At 39.1% G+C, this 21,181-nt stretch overlaps 1 protein-coding gene across 2 annotated transcripts; it reads right to left on the bottom strand.

The window, feature by feature from the left end:
* Window positions 1-2,685: 2,685 nt before the first annotated feature.
* Window positions 2,686-15,867, bottom strand: UMPS (uridine monophosphate synthetase). 2 transcript variants are annotated; one of them, XM_012641859.1, is made up of 6 exons: window positions 15,661-15,867; window positions 12,240-12,393; window positions 9,775-10,446; window positions 7,575-7,750; window positions 5,899-6,013; window positions 2,686-3,064 (listed from the first exon to the last, which is right to left on the bottom strand). In XM_012641859.1, exons 1-6 carry the CDS (start codon window positions 15,814-15,816, stop codon window positions 2,895-2,897), a joined length of 1,443 nt encoding a protein of 480 aa, XP_012497313.1. In that variant the 5' UTR covers window positions 15,817-15,867; the 3' UTR covers window positions 2,686-2,894. The 2 variants fall into 2 exon arrangements, with proteins under 2 accessions (XP_012497313.1, XP_012497318.1); XM_012641864.1 differs by lacking the exons at window positions 12,240-12,393; window positions 15,661-15,867 and adding an exon at window positions 11,861-12,070 and having other exon boundaries at window positions 2,697-3,064.
* Window positions 15,868-21,181: the final 5,314 nt, after the last annotated feature.

Raw genomic sequence — 21,181 nt, 5'->3', positions numbered from 1 at the left:
GGATAGCTTGAGCCCAGGAGTTTGAGGTTGCTGTGAGCTAGGCTGACGCCACGGCACTCTAGCCCGGGCAAAAGAGTGAGACTCTGTCTCAAAAAAAAAAAAAAACTTTTCCATCAAATTTTCATGTTCAAAAATTTGTATTTTTAGTTCCTGAAACAAAACATTGCAATTGTGTCTTCTTGTTTTCGTTATTTTAATCTTGGTGCATGGAGTCGTAGTCTGTTTCCTCTGGCAGCTGACGTTCACCAGGGCCTACGTATTCACCCATTCATTCAAACATTTGCTGGGCCCTGTTTCTGGTGCTGAGAATTCAGCAATGAGCACACCCTAGGGAAACCCCTGCTCTTATACCTGTTCCAGGTATTTTTCTTTGCTTTCTTCCCCTGTTGCTGGATTTCCTCAGGTGCTTTACTTTCTTTTGCCTCCTCTTGGTTGTGTAGAACTCTCCGGCAGCAGCAAACCCATGGTTTCTAGGAGGCCTGCACACACACTGCACTATGGGCCAGCATTGTACTAACCAGGAAGCTGCCATCCTCTACTGAGGCTGTCAGCAACCTTAGTTCCTCGGAGCCAGGAAGATCCAGTTGGACCTCTGAGGTGTACCCACACACACAGCCACTCCTCCCCAAGTCCCGAGCCTCCCTACTGAACCTCGCTCCCACCCAGCTTAAAGGAGACAATGCCCTGCCCCTGTCCTTCTCCTTGGATCCTGGCAGGGCCTGTGGTCACGTGGACAGCTCCAGGCCTCGCCTACTTGTCGGTCCTGGCAGCTATTTTGTTCCAGGGAGGTAGGTGAAGGGGAGTTGGGAGGAAAGAACATTAAAAATGTCCTCAGGCTGCCATCTTCACCCTTCGGTGCCTTTTTTGAGACAGGTTTTAAACAGCTTCAGGGCTGCTTTCGGTAGCTTTTCCTAGAACTGACTGACATCAACACGAGAGTAAGAGTTGGGACTGAGAGACTCCAGGCCTGTGCTGGTCACAGGGTGGCTATGTGACTGAGCAGATCCCTTTACTGCTCCAGGGCTGCAGAATAACAGGATAGAATAACAGGAGCTGGACCAGATGGTTTCTTGGGATCCTCCAGCTAAAAATCTGTGGGCTTATGCTCTACAAAACGCCTAGAGTAGTGGAAGAGGCCAGGGGATGGAGTTCTCCTCTCCCTTACTCTTACAGATTATTCCATGCACCTCATGGGGACTGTGTTACAATGCCTGGAGCTACTGTTCTGTAAATATTCCTTGACTGGAAAAGGCTAAACTGTAATATCTGATGCCTCTGAAATACTTCAGTGCTAAAGAACAGCACTCTCATAGGCCACAACAGCCCAAGTTTTTGTCTGAATCACTCTCTCCTCCCAAGTTTTGACTCCAGACTGGGCTTTTGCTCAGCTTAGAAGCCTGCAGCACTGGGCTCTCCCCTGAGAAACATCAAAGTCACCTGGGGCACCCATTGGAAATGCAGATGCCCAGGGAGCCGGGCAAACCCCCATCTGCTAAAAACGGAGTATCTGACTGTGTCGGGCACCAGAACGCTCCTCTGATATCCCCTCTACCTGGCAGGGGTCCTAGGTAAACTTCAGTTAACAGGTACAGTGCCGGATCCTGGTGGCAGCACTTCTGCAGGAAGGGCATTGGAGTGGGCACTTGAGACCTTAGCACATCACTCCACAGCTTCACGGCCCCAGGTCTCAAGACCGAAAACCCAAGACAACCCAAGATGCCCACAAGTTTTTGTCAGAAAATTCTCCCCTTCATGAATTTCGGCTCCTCCAGAGTAGCCCCGAGGGCCAAGCCGTTCCTTTTCCTTCTGGCTGCTGCTTCTTTGATAATTTGTCCCTTTCTCCCAGAGGAAATTTCTCTGGAGATGCAGCACCAGGGACCTGAAGCTCAAAGTGGACTTTAGAGCAGAATCTCTTGAAGTAGAAACTTCCAGAGGAACATAATAATAACCGGAGTTGGAATCCCAGGCTCTCCTCTGAGTCATTAGAGAGAAGAGTGGGCAGGGGTGGAAACAGCTGACACGGTGGGGAAATGGCAAGTGTCCTCCATCTGCCACTGGCTATAGGTGAGTGAAGGAAGGACAGTGTGCTGGTACAGACAGCATTCACTCTGGCCCTGCTCAGCCACCACCTTGAATATTGCTCGTAAAGGCTGACTTCCCTCTCTGTTGACAACAGTTGGGACAATTATGTGGGATTCTTAAGTAAACGCCCACAGACCTCTTGGCTGTGAACTGAGGGAGCTGTGACTGAGTTTCACCACTGGTCCACAGCTGGGGCTAGGAGAAGAAATGAGCCAGGACCCACCTCCATTTGTTGAAATGACAGCCAGGTATCAGCTTAGGGGCTGAGCAGTAGTCATCTTCTCCTTCACCACCTTGCCCTCTTTGGTGAGCGAGCAACAGCAGTTCCGGAAACCAGCACCATCTGGATACCTGGACTGTTACTTTTAAGCAAAAGGAGGAGAGTGGCTAATATTTAGATATAATCTGGGCAACACATTAAAGAATTAAGGACCCAAGAAATGCTGTACTGGTTTTAGCCTCTTGATGTCCTAAAATTTTTTGTGTCACTGTAATTAAAAGAATAAAAAACTCCTATCTCTAGATAGGAGTGATCCTCAAATGTGGAAGACTCTAACACAGACAGGACTGTGGATGCCTAACCAACACCCATTTTAATAAAAGCAAGTTTGAAAATAAATTTATTAGAGTAAAAATGCAATGATTACAAGTCACTCAGTATTTGCTAAAGACTATGCTAATGCCGGAGGCCGTCCCCACATAGGCCCTGTGGGAGAATCAAAGCGGGAGTAAAGGCTGCTGCTTATTTTAAGCCAGTGACTTTCAAGAGACCACTATCTTCAAGGTCTTCACAAAAAATGCGTCCAAGGCACTCAAACACCAAGTCTACCCAAATAAGCTTTCCAGGCAGCCTTTCTGTACATCTCCGCTGCTTCCAGACGATTGGCTGCTGAGATTATGCCCCGGCCTACAATGATGATATCAGAACCTCGTTTGCCGATAACTTCTTGTGGGCTGTTATACTGTTGGCCAAGATTATCCCCTGTGAAAACACAAAAGCTACTGTTTAACACAATACAAAAATCAGAAACCCTGTCACATTACTTCTCTGAGAAAATACCTAACCAGCTTTAAATAAAAACATGCTCCTGCTTTCCATTCCCCATCTACACAGCAAGTGGGTAACAAAAGGAGCTGAAGAAGCTCACTGGATAGGCCAGAGACCTCCACCGTGCAGAAAGATGCTAACCAACTCCTTTTCAATGTCAAATTGTAGATCATCTATTGTTTAACAATATCAAAAAACAATGAAGTAAATTCCCTATGTTGCCAAGAAAGAATCAATGCCAAAAAAATACAATAAAACTTGGCCTCAAAATTGAAGAAAATTTGAGCATACATCTCATAATCACTTGATGCACTCTTGGGAAAGGCCTCCCAAGGCACCTTACCTGACCCCTACCATGAACCTTTCTGCCACAGCTCTATCAAGCAGTGAGACAGCCCATGCACAAACCCTAATCCCTAATTTTTGCTTTTTTGTTCCTTTTAAAATTCTGCTATTCTAGAAACACTGTTAAATGACTTATTATTTTTCAAATCCAAGATGCTTTAAATATTCCTAAAAGCCTAGCCTCTATCTGTACTATCTAGTCAAGTTAATTGTGGGGGCTTACGAATAATACTAACAGTTGACAAGTACAGAGTACTTTCTCGGTGCCAAGATGTGTGTTAAATGCTTTACACATTATCTCACTGAAGCCTCTCAATTACCCAAGGTCAATACTGTTATTATCCCCATTTTCCGGATCAAGAAAATGAGACAAAAAGAAGTAAAGTATTAATGACTTGTCCAAGACACATGGTTACAAGTTGGAAGGGCCAGGAACCCAAATCTATCTGATTCACAAAATGTTTAGCACAAATGTGGAATTTTAAAAAAATGCCAAAAGCCAAGACAACTATTATAAAGCCTTAGGCAAGCCATTCTGCGGAGGCCTGCTCTGTAGTGTGTGAAATCTGAAATGTAAAACTTGGGAAATGGCATAGGAAACCTCCCATATTGTTTAACCTGGCAGGGGATACGTCTACCATCCATTAACCTATTTATTTCAATTCTCATCAGTCTGTTAGTTTTCTTCCTGATTAACCTTCTGTAATGTTCCTTGTTTAAAATACTTAATTAAAAACAAAATAACCAAAAAGGCAGTTCCTTCTTTTTCTTAAGTGTTATATTATCTATATAAAATAATTAGCTTCTTCAAGATTAATGGGTATACTAGTCAGAATGTTTCAGGGTTTAAAAAGAAAACTAAGGTCTCTCAAACTCATACCCTATTTGATATTATAAACCTCGATCATTACATTCTCAGTGTTTATCTTGTCAGTCTCAGAAACATTCATTCATCTGTTTCTATACAGCTTGTTGTCCATTCCTTCAACATCTGTACAGTGCCGGGGGATGTGCATTCTTCAGAGAGAGCTCCCATCCTCAAGGAGCTTCAGGTCTAGTAGAAGAATATTCTAGAAATACTCTACGTGTACAAAAATATATATATAGATGTTTCCCATTTCTAAACAATCTAAATGCATCCACGGGAATGGCTGAACACATCATGGCCCCACCATAACAAGGAAACATTATGCAGTTGTTAGAAGGAATAAGGTAACTCTAGATGTGGAAATGCAATATAGCTATATATATACAAAACATTCTCCAAAAAGTCTATGTGTGCATATATGAAAACATGCAAAGCCAAGGGTCTGAAAGGACACACATCACACCAGTTACGTAGTTATCTCTGGGGAGGAAAGCTGGATTGGTGTGAAGGAGAGGTGAGTATGAGTTATACAAGAATAACTAGTATAAAATCTACTTTTTTCTTAATATCTTTAAAGGTATCTTTTGAACTTTGCAATGGTAAAAACAGAAAATCAGAGCTGTCAACCTGACAAATTCCACTGAGGGGTGATAAGGTTTCCCAAACTCATACCCTTCTTGATATTATAAACCTCAATCATGACATTCTGAGTGTTCATCAACCATAGTTGTTTTCATTTTAAGTATTTACATTTAAATATTTAATAATTTTACAAACTGAGAACCCTAAAGTTCACAGTTCCAATCACCAACTTCTTAAGCCTAACCTATAATGAAGAAAAGAGATGGAAGGTGGGATAGAATAAACTCCAGTAACTGTGATGAGCAACCTTTCTTGCACAGTAACCAATTCAGGAAAAATAAATGTTTTTCTGGTCATGATCTCTTCCTCATTTAAAACTAAAGCAGCTTTATTGAATCCCATACGACAGTTAAATATGTCTATTTTCATAACCTAGATTACTCCTTTACTGAATAGAAGACCATCAATAAGAAAATTAGCACTGCTTTTTAGCCACTCTAACTGCATTTCTCAGGCTGCTGAAAGCGTTGCATGTTCAAATAAGCTTGCTAACATGACAGAGCCACAGATCCCCACACGGAGATTCACAGCAGACATAAGCACATCACAGGTCTGCAATGTCTTCTAACAAAGAAACAAATTTAATTTTGTTTAGCCTAGGGTTTTCCAAACTTCCTTGAGCATACAATACCTTCTTCTGGTAGCATACTCAGAACACCAGATAAGAAACACTAACCTAAAATATCAGTTTTCTGAAATATTTCAATGAAAAATCTTTCTAAAATTTTATCATAAAATTACACTGCAAACTGCTTTGCAAATCTAGGTATCAGCACACCAAAGTGCTCATTCGTCACTGTTCTAGACTAAGAAGGCTTCTCTTAAGCAACTTCGCAATAATGCGCAAAGTTTAATTTTGCCTGTTGTGGGCAAAGAAGCATTTGGAAGAGTCATGGCTAATGAATGGATTTACCTCCTGCTTCCAATTGAACTCCTGGAGTCAAGTGAAGAAATTCTGGTTTTGTGCTTACTCGAGAGCCAGAAATAAAGCCAACCACAAATTCAGAGTGCTCCTCAGCCATTCTAACCTAAACAGAATAGGACATATCACGAGAAAATAGTTAATCACACAGAATAAAAGTTCTACAGAAGTAAAAAATCTACTCTATTAACTAGTTAGAAACTTTATTATATTATAGATGCCTTTTCTCATTTCATATATATAAACTATGTCTGAAAAAGGTCATCTTAGATATCAATCATGATGATAAAACATATTTGTTTCATAAAGACCCTGGGATGACCCTATCCTACTCCCTTCCCTGATCAACCAATTAATTAAATTAACAAAAATCCTATACTATGTGCATATAAAATCAAGATGCGTAGTTATTTATTTGTAATAACGCTTGGTGACCCACCTACTTCCAAAAATCATCTGTGGTGAGTACTCTAGAACACATAATGGTATGAAACCACATTCAAAGCTTATAGCCTATCTACACAGGGTACTCCATACCCAAGGGCAGCCATCATATAAAAAACAGCTATGTTTTCAAGAGCTAAAGAAACCTCTCTCACTTCTGCTTTCCCTCTCCTTTAACATTTGCTCTTAACTGGTCTCCCCAATTTCTATACTAAAGTTTCTTTAGAAGGTCTGCCTGGCTTTCTGATTTGCCTCTTCCCTAAGACTCACACCAATCCATTATTGCCACCAAGTACTACCACCAACAAACAAGTGATGTTTTGTCCTCGAGCCGGACCAACTCCCAGAATGCCAAATATTAGCACTGACTCATGGCCCCTCTGCTTGTGAGTCTTGGGAAATCTGACATTTATGGTCAGCTCAAGGGTGGAGTTAAAACTTGATTCTAGAGCCATGTGAGTTTTTAACAGTGCCATATAGTCTTTGAAATAATATGAAAAAATTAAATTTCTCATGGTAATTTTAAAAGTAATACTATATTCTTTAAAATATCTGTAAAGGTGATTTATCCACCTTTATAGGTGAATATCCAACCAAAAATTTACCCAGAGGAAAATGTGAATAACTTTTTAACTAGATAATTATCCATCTCATATTCTACTTTGGCATGCAGGGGTGGGAAGGGGGTCGGGAGTACTGTGTATGGTGTTATGAGAACTTTTAATAATAGAGGAGTTACTGGAGGAAACAATGCATGTGGACTCTAGTTAAAAGCTTTTCCTACATAAAACCAATCAGTAACAAAGATAGAGGCTACATTATGTGGGCAGCTGTCATGAGAATGTGTATCTCTGTGGGACTTGGGAGAGTCTGAGAAACTTGTGTCTGGGAAGCTCTTCTCATCTCCACGCTCAACTCATGGTGAGATGAAAAAGACAACTATCTTAAAGGCCTGGTAGCTATAGGTAGATATTTATTTGACTATCTGTATCTCAATGTTTTTCTAGGAGCACAATTCACATTCCTTAACTGTCTACTGTATGATATAAAATGCAATAAACTACCAAGGAACTCTATCAACTAGTATTAACCTACTGTCACACTAACAGAGCTGACTGTTTTTTGGCAGAGGTTCCATGAACCCCAGATTAAGATACTTCTTGCCCTAGAGCATGCAGTTCAACAGCCCTGGCCTTCTCTTGCCCAGTCCATCCGTCACTTACCGCTGCTTTAGTGTAGTCCCCAGTAGCCAGGGAGCCAGCGGAGCTCATTTCTGCAACGAGCAGGCACCCCCGATGCAACGGCAGGCCTACTTCTTGCAGGCCTTTCACTACTCCTGAGCCTGGTACCACATGAGCATTCACTAGATCTGCCCAGGAAGCTATTTTAAAGATACCACCTAAGACAGGGGGAAAAAGAAGATTATTTGCCAACTTTCTAATAAAAACCTCTAACCTTTTGCCCAACCAACTATAATATGAAATAATCTCCAAGTAACATGTTAATGATAGAGTCTAACAATTCAGGAATGTTAGTGATTATTACTGAACCCATGGTTCTATCAAGTACACCTAGTAGCTGGGTAAGAGATCACGGTGAAAAAAAAAAACTATTGCAAGTTCTGCACTTTGTTTATCAGGAACACTGATAAGACTGTTTTTCCTTGCAAGCTGAATGAAGTTCATGTAACTTGAAAGGGACTCCAGTGAAGATGGGCATTTATTAATGTCAAGGATATTGACATTTTGAAATTCCTCTTGAAAATGACAAATGTTCACTCTGCAGGGATTTTTCAGCAACTTTATTTTCTCTCCATATTTCTACATGTTCCTTAGATCTCCTTAGCTATTCTAATCCCAATAGACAACTGCATTCATTTTAAAAGCTGACAGTAAAAATCCTTTTTGAAAAAAAGCTATATGTAAACCTGAAGAAAGTGTGTGTAACTCCTATGTCAGTCAATAAGCCAAACTAAGCTAAGCAATGTGATATCAGTAGGACATCTTAAGCACATGAAGAAAGTCACTTATAAACAAGTCTATTCTAAAGAAATAGCTTAAGAATATGCATGACTTACTTTAAGAAAAATTATCTTGTCCAGGCGCGGTGGCTCACGCCTGTAATCCTAGCACTCTGGGAGGCCAAGGCGGGCAGAGCTCAGGAGTTCGAGACCAGCCTGAGCAAGAGCAAGACCCCGTCTCTACTGAAAAAAAAAAATAGAAAGAAATTATCTGGACAACTAAAAATATATAGAAAAAATTAGCGGGGCATGGTGGTGCATGCCTGTAGTCCCAGCTATTCGGGAGGCTGAGGCAGTAGGATTGTTTGAGCCCAGGAGTTTGAGGTTGCTGTGAGCTAGGCTAATGCCACAGCACTCACTCTAGCCAAGGCAACAGAGTGAGACTCTGTCTCAAAAAAAAAAAAAAAAAAAAATCAGATATACACAGTATGATCACATCCTTGTAAAAACAGACAGAAATTTGCATAGAAGGATGAATAGTAGAACTAAGCATTTTTCCCAACACGTGTACTTACTTTGGGTCCCTATTTGACATTAAAAAAAAATCTTTTAAAAAAGATTTTAAAAAAGATCAATAGATCTTTTTCAGCTGAAAATAAATCTTACCATTTTTATACTGCTTTTTCTTTGTTTCCTACACCTATAATTTTTATTGAAAACCCCTCTGCATGCCCCAAACCCACATAACTGTTCTTCTGCTATCAGCACACCCATTTTTTTTAGGGGAGCTATCCCAGCCTGGTTGTCAGTTCAAGAAGTTTAAATAAATTTAATAACCTCACAGATACAGGAAAAGGTATATTACCCAGGCCAGATAATGAAGGTATTCCATACCCCAGGCCAGAGTGATTGGTTTGGGGCGGGCACATGGAATGTGCCTATCTGAGAAAGACGTCAACAGAGAAAAAAGCAGAGCTGGAGATGGAGAGAAAACAAGTCAAGAAGAAATCATTTAAGCTCCTATATCCAACCACATCTGACAGCCTGCTCTATGGCTAGACTTTCAAGTTATGTGAGCTAATACATTTCTTTTTTTTTCCTTTTTTTGGCAGAGTCTCGCTCTGTTGCCTGGGCTAGAGTGCTGTGGCATCAGCCTAGCTCACAGCAACCTCAAACTCCTGGGTTCAAGTGATCCTACTGCCTCAGCCTCCCAAGCAGTTGGGACTACAGGCACATGATACCACACCTGGCTAATTTTTTCTATTTTTAGTAGACACGGGGTCTTGTTCTTGCTCAGGCTGGTCTTGAACTCCTGAGCTCAAACAATCCGCCCGCCTCGGCCTCCCAGAGAGCTAGGATTACAGGTGTGAGCCACCGCGCCTGGCCTAATACATTTCCTTTTTTTCTTCAGCCAGTTTAAGCTGGATTTCTGATTCTTGCAGATTCCTGAATAATACACTTACCCTCATACTGCTTTTTCACTGTGTTTCCTATATCTGCAAATTTCCGGTCTTCAAATATTAAGAACTCATGGCGTTTTGCCAGAGTTGTCAACTCCTCCACCACGTCCAGAGTAAAATCATTCAAAATATCTACATGAGTCTTGAGCATGCAGATGCTGGGTCCTAAAGTATCCGCTAGCTGCAACAGCTCTCTGGCCTCTGAAACATCAGCAGACAGACACAGATTGCTCTCTTTCTTTTGCATAAGACTGAGAAGCTTCGATGCAACTGGGTGGATCCTGGGCAGCTCTGCACGTGCACCAAAGCTGAGCTCTTTGGGTGCTTTCTTTACAGAAAGGAGAGAACCATTATGATTAGCTGCCACAAAAACATTTTCCTGAATAAATTTCTTCACTCTTCCAACCATCTCAGCATCAATTTTTTTCTGCTGCTCGAGAATTTCCATCATTTTGGACAATGTACACACTGAGTGGAGACGGATCCCATGCGCCTGCAACTTTTCCTTGCCTCCCTGCTCTCTATCCAACAGCACTATAGCATCAGTGACCTTCAAGCCCTCCTTTTGAAGAACCTCAACAGTTTCCAAAACACTAGATCCACTGGTGACGACATCCTCAATGATTAAGCAGGTTTCTCCTGGATTAATAGCTCCTTCTACAAGACGCTTAGTACCTAGAAAAGAAAAAATTCTGTTGATTTCCACTTTAAAACATACATATATACATATATATACACATGCACACACACGTATATATATATATATATGTTCCAGCCAACTCAAAATGTATCTTACAGTATAAATTTGGTATATATTTATGTAGGGGTGGATGATCTAAATCTTATTTTCTGATAATCTACTTTGGAGCTACTTATCTTTATTTTCAATGTGCCTTGATGACTGTTTTGTTCACTGTCTCTGTATTCCGAAACTGCCAGTTACACATACAGACTATTTACGGTAAAATAAGTAAATATTTTGTAGCATAAATAAATACTACTTAATGTGTTTTATTGTCAAATTTTCAAACATGGGGTTTCTTAAAGCAAGATCATCGGGATCAAGGAAAATTATGAAACACAGAATAACCCAACATCATCAATGAAATAATTCCTTTTTCCATCAACAAACTATTACAAGTTTAACACTGAAGATTATCCAAACAATTGGCTTTTCGAAGCTATAAATCCAGGAGGAAAAATCTTCAGCAATTATTTAGACCCATTACTACAATCTTATCAATTATATAATGTAATGTGACTACATATATACTTCTCTACCCCAAACCCCACTAAAGACTATTTTCAGATAATCTACAAAATGTAAACAACTCAGGCTATACATTTTATACACTCATTTTTATATTTTCCACTAACAATTTGTTTTACTTTGAAATGGAAATAGAATTGGTGGGCATTTTACCCACTTTTTGAGCTTTACTACAGGTATCATCTTTGACCTTTCCCATTCCTTTTCTCTTAAATTCTTTCCTCTGCTTGAAGAATTGACAAATTTAACTGAATCAGCTTAGCCTAGAACACAAAACTATGAGTATATTAAAAAATGAATGATTTCACTGTAGAAACATTTTTAAAAACATATAGTAAGAAAACAGAAATAACAGTTCCCCTACAGGTAGGGAGTCATGCAGATAATTATTTCGGCTCAAAAAACCTAAGGCTGTGCCTTTAAGCAGCAAGAATTCAACTATTTTTCTTATTTTTTTTTTATAATGACAATTTCAAACAAACAAAAGTAGACAAAATAGTATCATGAACACCCATGAATACAGAACCTTACCACCTAACAACTCATGGTCAGTTTGTTTCATCTATACCCTTACTCACTATCCCCATAATTTTTAGAAGCAAATTCCAGATAACACATGATTTCAACATAAAAATTTCTAGAATGCGTATGTAAAAGGATTTATTTCAAAAAAATGTAACAAACCATTATAACATCAACGTAAAATAAAAAAGCCCATTAATTGCTTAATAGCATTGAGATTGATTTTTAGGTTTTAAACAAGCTACCCGATAACTTATAGCCATGGACCCACAAAAAATATTTCCATGAGGTGTTTACCTTGCTTTATGAGAAGAATTTTATTCATGCATTACTCTTCATGCAGTTTAAGTACAAACATACTGGGAAACTACGCACTCTTAGAACATTCTGCTGATGAGAGAAAGGCTGGTAAAGATGCTGGGGTTTCATAGATAGAGTGCAAAAAAAAAAGCACTTTTTTCATTGCCTAATCAATACGAAGCATTACCCCTGTAGACTCTAATGGAAAGGAAGGTAATTTATAGCAAAAGCTAACAAATTCCACAGACAATAACAACTTAAAGTACTTATGAAGAATATTCAAAATGACTGGTAAAACATCAGTGTATAGAACAGAAAAAACTTCTAACAGTATCACATTACATATTAACTTAATGTTTATCCCATTTTACTTTACCATAATCCTTTGTTTCTTTCCTTCTAACAAGCATTGGAATTTGATTTGTTGAACAGATAACTGTAGCCATCGGCAAAGCTGTGTAAGGTACTCCACACACCGTGTCAAAACTGATCCTTGCATTTTGGGCAGTTTGGAATAAAATATCTGCAACCTATAAGAAAATGAACACATAAACTATTATTATCACTATTTTAAATGGTGTATAAATCATGTAACAACATAACATTAAAGACAGTAATAACCTAGTGAGGGTTAGTCTCAAACCTGACTGGAGAGAAAAACAAATGCCTTTTTATTAAGTTACCCTCTCCACAGATCCCCGTATACATATATAAATATAAAAACACAAGAATGAGGGGAGGTGGGAAGAGGGTTGGAAAAAAAAGAAAAAAAAAAGCCCCACAAGAATGAACCTATTCAGCTAGACTCAGGGTCTGCTCTCAAGGCAACATGAGTATTAGGGAAGGTCATGATGTGGACCCCCAAAGACTAAGGATGGTCCCCCAACTTCCTAGTTTCCCTTAGTAATCCACTATGCTTTGAGTATCTATCACCTTTTAGATTTTCTGAAAGAAGTCTTCAATTAAGAAGTTTCATAAATACAGAACCTATTGTGTGAAGTTTGTCTACCTATCTATTTAGAGATTAGGTCTCACTCTGTCACCCAGGCTGGAGTACAGTGCAATCATAGCTCACTGCAACCTATCTATCTACGTATCTATTTATTTAGAGATAGGGTCTCAATCTGTCATGCAGGCTGGAGTATAGTACAGTCATAGCTCACTGCAACCTCCAACTCCTGGGCTCAAGCAATCCTCCCACCTCAGGCGTCTAAGTAGCTAGGACTACAGGTGTGTGCCACACACCTGGCTAAGTTTTCTATTTTTTTTGTAGAGACAGGGTTTCGGCTATGTTGCCTAGGCTGGTCTCGAACTCCTTGGCTCAAATGATTCTCCCACTCTGGTCTCCCAAAGTGTTGGGATCATAGGCATAAACCACCTCACCCAGACTGAAGTACTATTTTATAATCTCCCTTTCCACATAAATCATCACATTTTAATATTACAATGCGTACACCCACCTAACACTATATTTTTTTTAAAAGAAAAGCAATCAGAATTGCTTTGTGAACTAGATGAGAAATCTTTAAAATTTTTTACTCTACTACTTCTAAATATTTAAAAATCTATGAATATTTTTAAGTTTCAAAGAATATCTAGAACTAAAATTATTAACATATTTTCTTAGAACTGTTATATCACTCTTTTTAACAAATACACGGAATCCAAAAGCCACCCATGAAAATGGGGGACTATGAAAATTGGAAAATTTTTACATTTTTTCCAAACTCATATTTTCACTTCATTGTGTCCAAAGAATTTTATTCTAATGCAATATATACTTACACTTGAAAAGCTTTTACTGATCCCTCTATCATACTTCTATGTAAAATAAAAACGTATGTAAATTAAAATTTAAAATGGTAAATTTTAAAATATTTCCCATGACCATAAGTCTCTAAGTGTTAAGAATTCTTCTGCAGCCCAAAGCAGTAGCTCACACCTATAATCCCAGCACTTGGGGAGGCTGAGGCAGGATGACTGCTTGAGCCCGGGAGTGTGAGACCAGCCTGGGCAATATAGCAAGACCCTTCTCTACAAAATGTTAAGGAAAAAAAAATTAGCTGGGTGCACTAGCATGTGCCTGTAGTCCCAGCTACTCAGGAGGCTGAGGCAGGAGGATCACATGAATCCAGAAGTTCAAGGATACAGTGAACTATGATGATACCACTGCACTCCAGCCTGGGTGATACAATGAGACCCTGTCTCTAAAACAAAAGAAGAAAAGAAAACAGGAAAACTCAAACCTCAAAATACAAAAAAAAAAAAAAAAAAATTCTTCTGTATATCACTATAATTATTATGAGCACATAATTAATTAAAATACAATTTGCAAATTTTGACAGAATCATAAAAACAGATTATTTTGGAAATGCAATTCTCAGTGAGATAAATGGTACCTTTCCATTTCAATTAGTACACTAATGCATAGACTAGTATGTGCACTATGTACACTAATGTATACACGTACACTAATATATACACAATACCATAGTCAAGTATTACTTACTACTAGGAAGTTAGAGTTTAGCATAAATACTATTGCTTTTGGAGGGTATAAATTCTGAGAAACCCTATCACATAAATAAGCAGATGTGAAAAGGAGTTTAGTTATAGTGAGGTCTCTTCGTGTTTTGAACTCCTCTCCAATTAATTACCTAAAATCACTCTCTCTCTCTCTCTCTCTCTCTCTCTCTCTCACACACACACACACACCATGATCTAGCATCAAAAAATAATTTTAGTCATCAACTGACTTGTTAAAATAAACCGATTTTTCATTAGAAAATCCATAATCATTCACTTTCTCTACATGATGAGATACACTATAGCAAGATTCTGGATAGTGAGAAGTTAATAGTCCAACACAACACCTCAGCCAGTGCTTCAATCCTTTTATTATAACCATACAAAGTAGGTACCCAATGAAAATAACCCTTAAGTTAGTGGAGGGAAGTTATACATGTCTTCTAGACAGAACTTTCTGCGATGATGGAAATGTTCTCTATCTGTGCTGTCCAATATGGTAGCTACCAGCCACACATGACTATTTAAATTTAAAAATCCGTAATGTTCAATATTCACATGTGGCTAGTAGCAACTCTATTGGACAGCTAATTTATACCCTTCTATTCAAAGTGTGGTCCGCAGTGTCGGCTGGCACCTTGTTAGAAATGGATAACCTCAGACCCTACCTCAGACCGACTGAACCGGATTCAGCATTTTAACGAAATCCCCAGATGACTTATACATACTCAAAGTTTGAGAAGTACTGGGCTAGAAACCTCTAATTTGTACAAAGTGTTCCTTTATATTGACCCAAAATTGCCTCCCTGAAATACCTACTTTCTGGCCTTAATTCTTGCTCCTGGCTACACAGTGCAAAACTGAATCCCCCTTTCCAAGCAACAGCCTGTCCAAGTATTTGACCAACTACTAAATTCTCCGCCCACCCACCCTTTTCTTTTTTCCTCCCATGTTTAATTTTTCCGGCGGTAAATACAGGAATTTATTCAAGTACTTATGTGCCAGACAAAGACCCAAACGAGGTTTTCCAACTCTTGGAAAGCACGTGTCAAAGTCAGTCGGTCAAAAACTGATCTCTCTAAGGTCCCAAAGAGCCCAACAACTCCTAGCCTCTGTGCTTCTCAAGCCTACTTCCCAGACCAGCAGTAGGGTCGCCTGCCTCTTTGGCTCTTTTGCTCTCACCCACGGCCCAATTCCTGTCACCCTTCTGCACTCCATTTCCTGGTCCTCTTTCCCGCCACCCGCCGTCCTTCCCCTTCCTGGACTGGCACCTGACTCAGAAGACGCGGTCGAGACACGATGCCCCGCAGATCGATGTAGATGGGGGATGAGATCCCGCTCTTCAGCACAAAGTTCCCAAACTTGAAAGCCTGCACGTCGTACAGACCCATCACCAAGGACCCCAAAACTTCCTCGGCAGCCGCCATGGTCACGCGCGTCCAGTTAGCAGCACTAACTCCTAGGCGCGCCCAGCCTCCGGCGCCCCGATGACGTCGCCCGCGAAGCGCCGCCTCTTCCGCCCGCCGCTCGGCGGTTTTCCGGGCTCGCCTTGCCAGTCTCTGGGTCCCCGGGGCTCGACAGTCGGGTGGGGCTAGCGAACTTCGCGCCAGTGTTTGTGCTTTTGCTGGTTTCCTCTGGGTAGGATCGCTGGCGTTTAAAGTCCGGAACAGCTAGATTGACTCTAGGGTCGTAAAGTCCAGCCTCTCAAGATAGTTTGTGTAAATCCTGCTCATTTTTTATAGCTCAGCGTCCTCTTGACTATTCTATTAGTTATTTCTTTCTTTTTTGTTTTAGTAGAGATGGGGGTCTCACTAGTTTGTCCAGACTGGCTTGAACTCCTGGGCTCAAGCCATCTTCCCGCCTTGGCCTCCCAAAATGTTGGGATTACTGGCGTGAGCCACTACGTTGGCGCTTATTTCTTTCTATTACTTGGCTTAGCATGTCATAATTTGCCAAGTTTTAGCCACCAGTTTCCTCCTACATTTCTCCAAAAAGAGTATAAGTTCTCGAAGACAGGGACTTTTACTCAATTCCTTGCTTAACTTCCTAGCGTCTGACGGTTTGATAGCAGTTTGCACATAGGAATATAAAGCATTTAGGTAATTATTATTCATTACCTCTTCTGTCTGCACTCTGCGTCCTGGCGGAGGACATATTTATTTTTGTTAGTGTATCTCACATTCATGGCTGGTAATAGGTGTAGAGAAGATGAGGTAGGGAGGGAGGAGAGTTAGAGGAAGATGAATTAATCCGTATCAGGGGTTATCCAGAAGGATAACATTGCTAACCAGTCTGAAAATCCAAACATATTTGGTCTTTACAAAATAAATCCCTGAAAGTAGAAAAGTTCTCCATTAGGTATAGAAGACAGTACTTTAATCTATCCTACTTTAAGGAAAATAACCCTTGTAACCATAGGGCTTACATTAAAAAGAATGAAATTCTGTCGTTTGTGACAACATGCGTGAGCCTGGAGGACATTATGGTAAGTGAAATAAGCCAGAAACAGAAAGTTGAATACTGCATGTTCTTACTTACATGTGGATTCTAAAAAAGTTCATCTTATAGAAGTAAAGGGTAGAGTAATAATTACTGGAGTCTGGGAAGAGGAGGAGAGATCAGGAGAGGTTGGTTAAAAAGAATACAGAATTACAGCTTGATAGGAGGAACAAGTTCTAACATTCTATAGAACTGTTGGATGACTATAGTTAACAATAATTTATTACATATTTTCAAATAGGTTTTTTTTTAATTTTTTTTGAGACAGGGCCTTGCTCTGTCACCCAGGCTGGAGTACAAGGGCCCAATCATAATTCACTGCAGCCTCAATCTCCTGGGCTCAAGTAATCCTCCTGGCTCAGCCTCCTGAGTAGCTAGGAATACAGGTGTGTACCACCACACCTGGCTAATTTTTTAAAATTTTTGTAGAGATAGGATCTTGCTACATTGCTCAGGCTGGTCATGAACTGCTGGCCTCAAATAATCTTCCTGCCTCGGCCTTCCAAAGTGCTAGGATTACAGGCATGAGCCACCATACCTGTCCAGAAGACAGGATTTTTAATGTTCCCAATACAAAGAAATAAATGTTTGAGGTAATGGGTATGTATACTAATTATCCTGATTTGATCACTACACATTGTATGTATTGAAATATCTCTATGTGTCCCATAAATATGTACAATTGTGTGTCAACTAAAGCACATTAATAAAAATATTTTTTTAAAAAAAGAACAAAAGGCACAGCAGTATAGTGCACTACAAAGAACATGGAGTTTCAAATCAAAACATTTGAGTTTTAGTCTCAGGTCTATTTACTGGCTGAGTGATCTTTGACAATGCATTTCAAGTTACATTAGCTTCAATTTTCTCAAAAATGGAACGAAGAAAATAATATTAATTTCTTTCAAAGATCACTATGAGGATTCAGTGAGATTCAGTTTATTCAAAAACACTTTATAAAAATCTAGTGGAATATGGATTGCACCAGTTCATTTTGTGTTCTCCATTTCATTTACCCAGGCTGAGTAAAGGATCTTGATACTAACCAACATTTAGTCTTACTTGTTTAGGTATTTATCTTTATCCTAAAGAGTTTCCTTTAATGTAAAACTTCATGCAATAGTTCAATCTTCATTCTTTGCATAGACCTTGTTCTGTATTGTTCACTGAACCCTTTCCATCTGCCACTCATAATTATTTTAGACTGAACTTTAGGCTCTGATTATCATTTGTATTAGGGCTTTTATTCATTTCCTATAAATGTATTGGTTATTCCTTTCAACCACTTCCCCTCAAAAAATATAGGCTAGGATACTGTTTTTTAATTATTTTATTATATTGTTGTTTGATGTACAGTATAGAGACACAGATACACTGAAACACACACACATTTGTTTTAAGTTCTCTTCCCCCTCAGTTGTCTTTACTCCAAATAACATAAGTTACTTTATAAGAATTTGTTGGGATTAAATGAAATATTAATTATAAATGTGCTTTGTAAGCTATATTGGTGCAAAAATACATACAAATTCTGGATCTCAAAAAAAAAAAACAACAAAAACCATAGGGCTCATTATTTTGTCAAACTGATTCTGATTTCATTTCTATATTTCTTTATTGTCTATGTTTCCTCTGAAGAGATTATGCTGAATGGCCAATGTGAAGAGCCCATGCTTTTGACAGGTGTTTCTCATTACAAATGAATGCAATAAAATCTTGATGAAATAGAAGGCAAATGTTAAAGCATTTTGGTCCCTATTGGCAAAATAAGCTAATCAAAACCCTTAATCTCTAACACTTGGGCTAATTGACAGTGTATTGTTACTCAGCCTTGTTTACACTTGGATGGCATATGCAGAGTTTCAAAGCATGATCATACCTGCATAGGCTAACCCAAATTCCTGGAGTCCACACTAGACTGGCCTAAACTTGTGAGAGCCAGCTAAATGGCCTACCAACATTCTAACAATGTTACCATCTAAAACACCAGAATGAAATTAACAACCTGAGGCTTCCTTGGCATTTTTGGATAGAGAAATGCCTTAGAATACTCTAGGGCTTCATTTGTATTTACGGCTACTCCCCATTGCTGGCATCACTGCCTGAGCTCCGCCTCCTGTCAGATCAGTCACTGTCTCCCATCGCCCCAGATGGAAGCGTCTGGTTGCAGGAAAACAAGCTCAGGGCTCCCACTGGTTCTGCATTATGGTGAGTTGTATAATTATTTCATTATATATTACAATAAATGTAATGCACTTGAATCATCCTGAAACCGTCTCCCCACCTCCATGAAACCGGTCTCTGGTGCCAAAAAGGATGGGGACCGCTGCTCTAGGGCACACAATTGTTTCTTTCTAAAATGCTAGGCAAAAAGTGTTGTAGTGATAATGTGATACTTTTACCTTGTCAAAGGCTTTCATATATTTGCGGGAAGAGAGGAAAAAAATTACTCTTTTCCTTGAACAAAGGTTTTAATTAGGAAAAAAAAAGACAACCAGATATAGTATCTTTAGTATAGTATATTTATAGGAATGCATAACATGTGAGATGTACATTTTGAAGTTTCATCCATAACTTATAACATTTACTGTAGTAATAATAACAAGACAGCAGGTCATCACTTTACAACATTACACATGAGTGATTTTGACTTACAAATAAAATATTTACAAACTACCTTTACAAAACGACATTGTGTGCATACAAAATGAACAACTGCAGAAAATTTAAAAATAAGAAAACAACCAAAAACCCAGAAGATACACTTAAGGCAGACCAGCAAGACACTGAAATAATTAAGGCTGTGGAATTCTTCTGCACCTTGAAAATATAGAGCTATTTATCAATACTGTGGAGTGATTTTAAATCAACTGTTACAAGCCTGATGGAAGTATGTATTTATATGTATATGTGTAATGGTCCCTATGGGGAAACCTGTCCACTTATGGATAAGGCCCTTTATCTGAATGGCCAGAGAAGCCCACCCCAAATTCTCAAAAGACTTGAGTGGGGAAGGGGTCACTCAAAACCAAGAGATGCCAATACAGTTTGCAAACCAACTATTAATCATTTAAATATAAAGATAGTTCTAAGTCCAGACAGAGTAACCTAAATGATGGCCCTATTATGTTTCACACTTGCTTTGTGGACTGCAAAAGACAGCAAATTAATTCCCAGATGAGTAGAATTGGTCTCCACAAATTAGCCCTAATGGTTTTGAATGGCCCTAAATGTTTTTCCAATAGAAAAATTGACCCACCTGGGCCGTCTGCAAATGGATAGATTTCTGCATATGAGAAATAACATATACATACATATTATACACTATATACATGTACAGAAGTACATATATCCATATTTTCCAACAGTTTGTACTTTGATCACTACTGTTCTCTGAATAGGATCTCATTCTGAAGAGTATGTTTAGTTTTTTCACAGTCTTCATATTTGTCCTAATTACTAGTTTTACTCACTTTCCCCATAGAGTAGGGCTGAAGTTTGGCAGAAACAGAGGTAAAAGCACCAGGGTCAAAAAAATCAAACAGAGAGATGACAGATATGGCTTAAGTTAGTAAGAGAAGACGTATGTTAACTTCAAATTCATAGCCACAGTCTTTAGTTCACAGTAACAGTCTCCATAATACTCTAACAGGGATTCAGTTCTCGATGGAAGCTAGGTGTTGATGGAACTCCTAAGCTATCCCTGGGCTAGCAAATTAGCTTGGTTAAATGAAGCCTCAGGAATTGGCATTCCAAAAATTGTCATTTGCACTTTTCCCTCCACTCCCCCCTTTCTCAGCTAACCTCACTATCTGAAATAAGTTATCTAACTAAATGGTTATCCTGATCATTTGAATAAAAGCTAAATCTGACCATATTTTAGAATCTCCCAGCAAACAGGCAGACAGAAAAACACAATAATCTATGAGTATTAATTTCAAGCTTTCTGTAATATCCTTTAAAAATGAAAAGTTGTCTTAGAGTGATTGCTTTTCCCCCCTCCTCTAACTTCTATATGTACTAAAAATGAGGAAGAAATGCTTTTCATAGAAAATATGGCCCCATGATATTTCTGTCTTCTACTATTTCTGTATAAATTTTCATGTGGATAATATTTCCTATTAAAAATATCTAGTGCTATGAACAAATTTCAGCCCTTTTTAACCCTCTAGAATTAATGAAACAACTGAGAGCCTTATTGTTTCTAGAAAATAAATATTAATATAGTAGCTTTCCTTATCTTGATGGAGCATGTATGAGCTCTATCTTCCCTAAGCCCACTGTGGGTTTAGC

The sequence above is a fragment of the Propithecus coquereli genome, unplaced genomic scaffold (assembly GCF_000956105.1).
Source record: "Propithecus coquereli isolate 6110/MARCELLA unplaced genomic scaffold, Pcoq_1.0 Scaffold10, whole genome shotgun sequence".
NCBI classification, from domain to species: Eukaryota; Metazoa; Chordata; class Mammalia; order Primates; family Indriidae; genus Propithecus; species Propithecus coquereli.
Note: the sequence above shows the minus strand (reverse complement) of the source record. Positions and strands in the feature narration are given on the sequence as shown.

Excerpts from the sequence above, each read along its gene's own strand:
- UMPS (XM_012641859.1), bottom strand. The coding sequence starts at position 15,816 with ATGGCGGCTGCCGAGGAAGTTTTGGGGTCCTTGGTGATGGGTCTGTAC. Across the intron at positions 10,447-12,239 it reads GAAAGAAACAAAGGATTATG|GTACTAAGCGTCTTGTAGAA; the intron begins GTAAAGTAAAAT and ends TTTCTTTTCTAG. Across the intron at positions 6,014-7,574 it reads GGGACTACACTAAAGCAGCG|GTTAGAATGGCTGAGGAGCA; the intron begins GTAAGTGACGGA and ends TATTCTGTTTAG.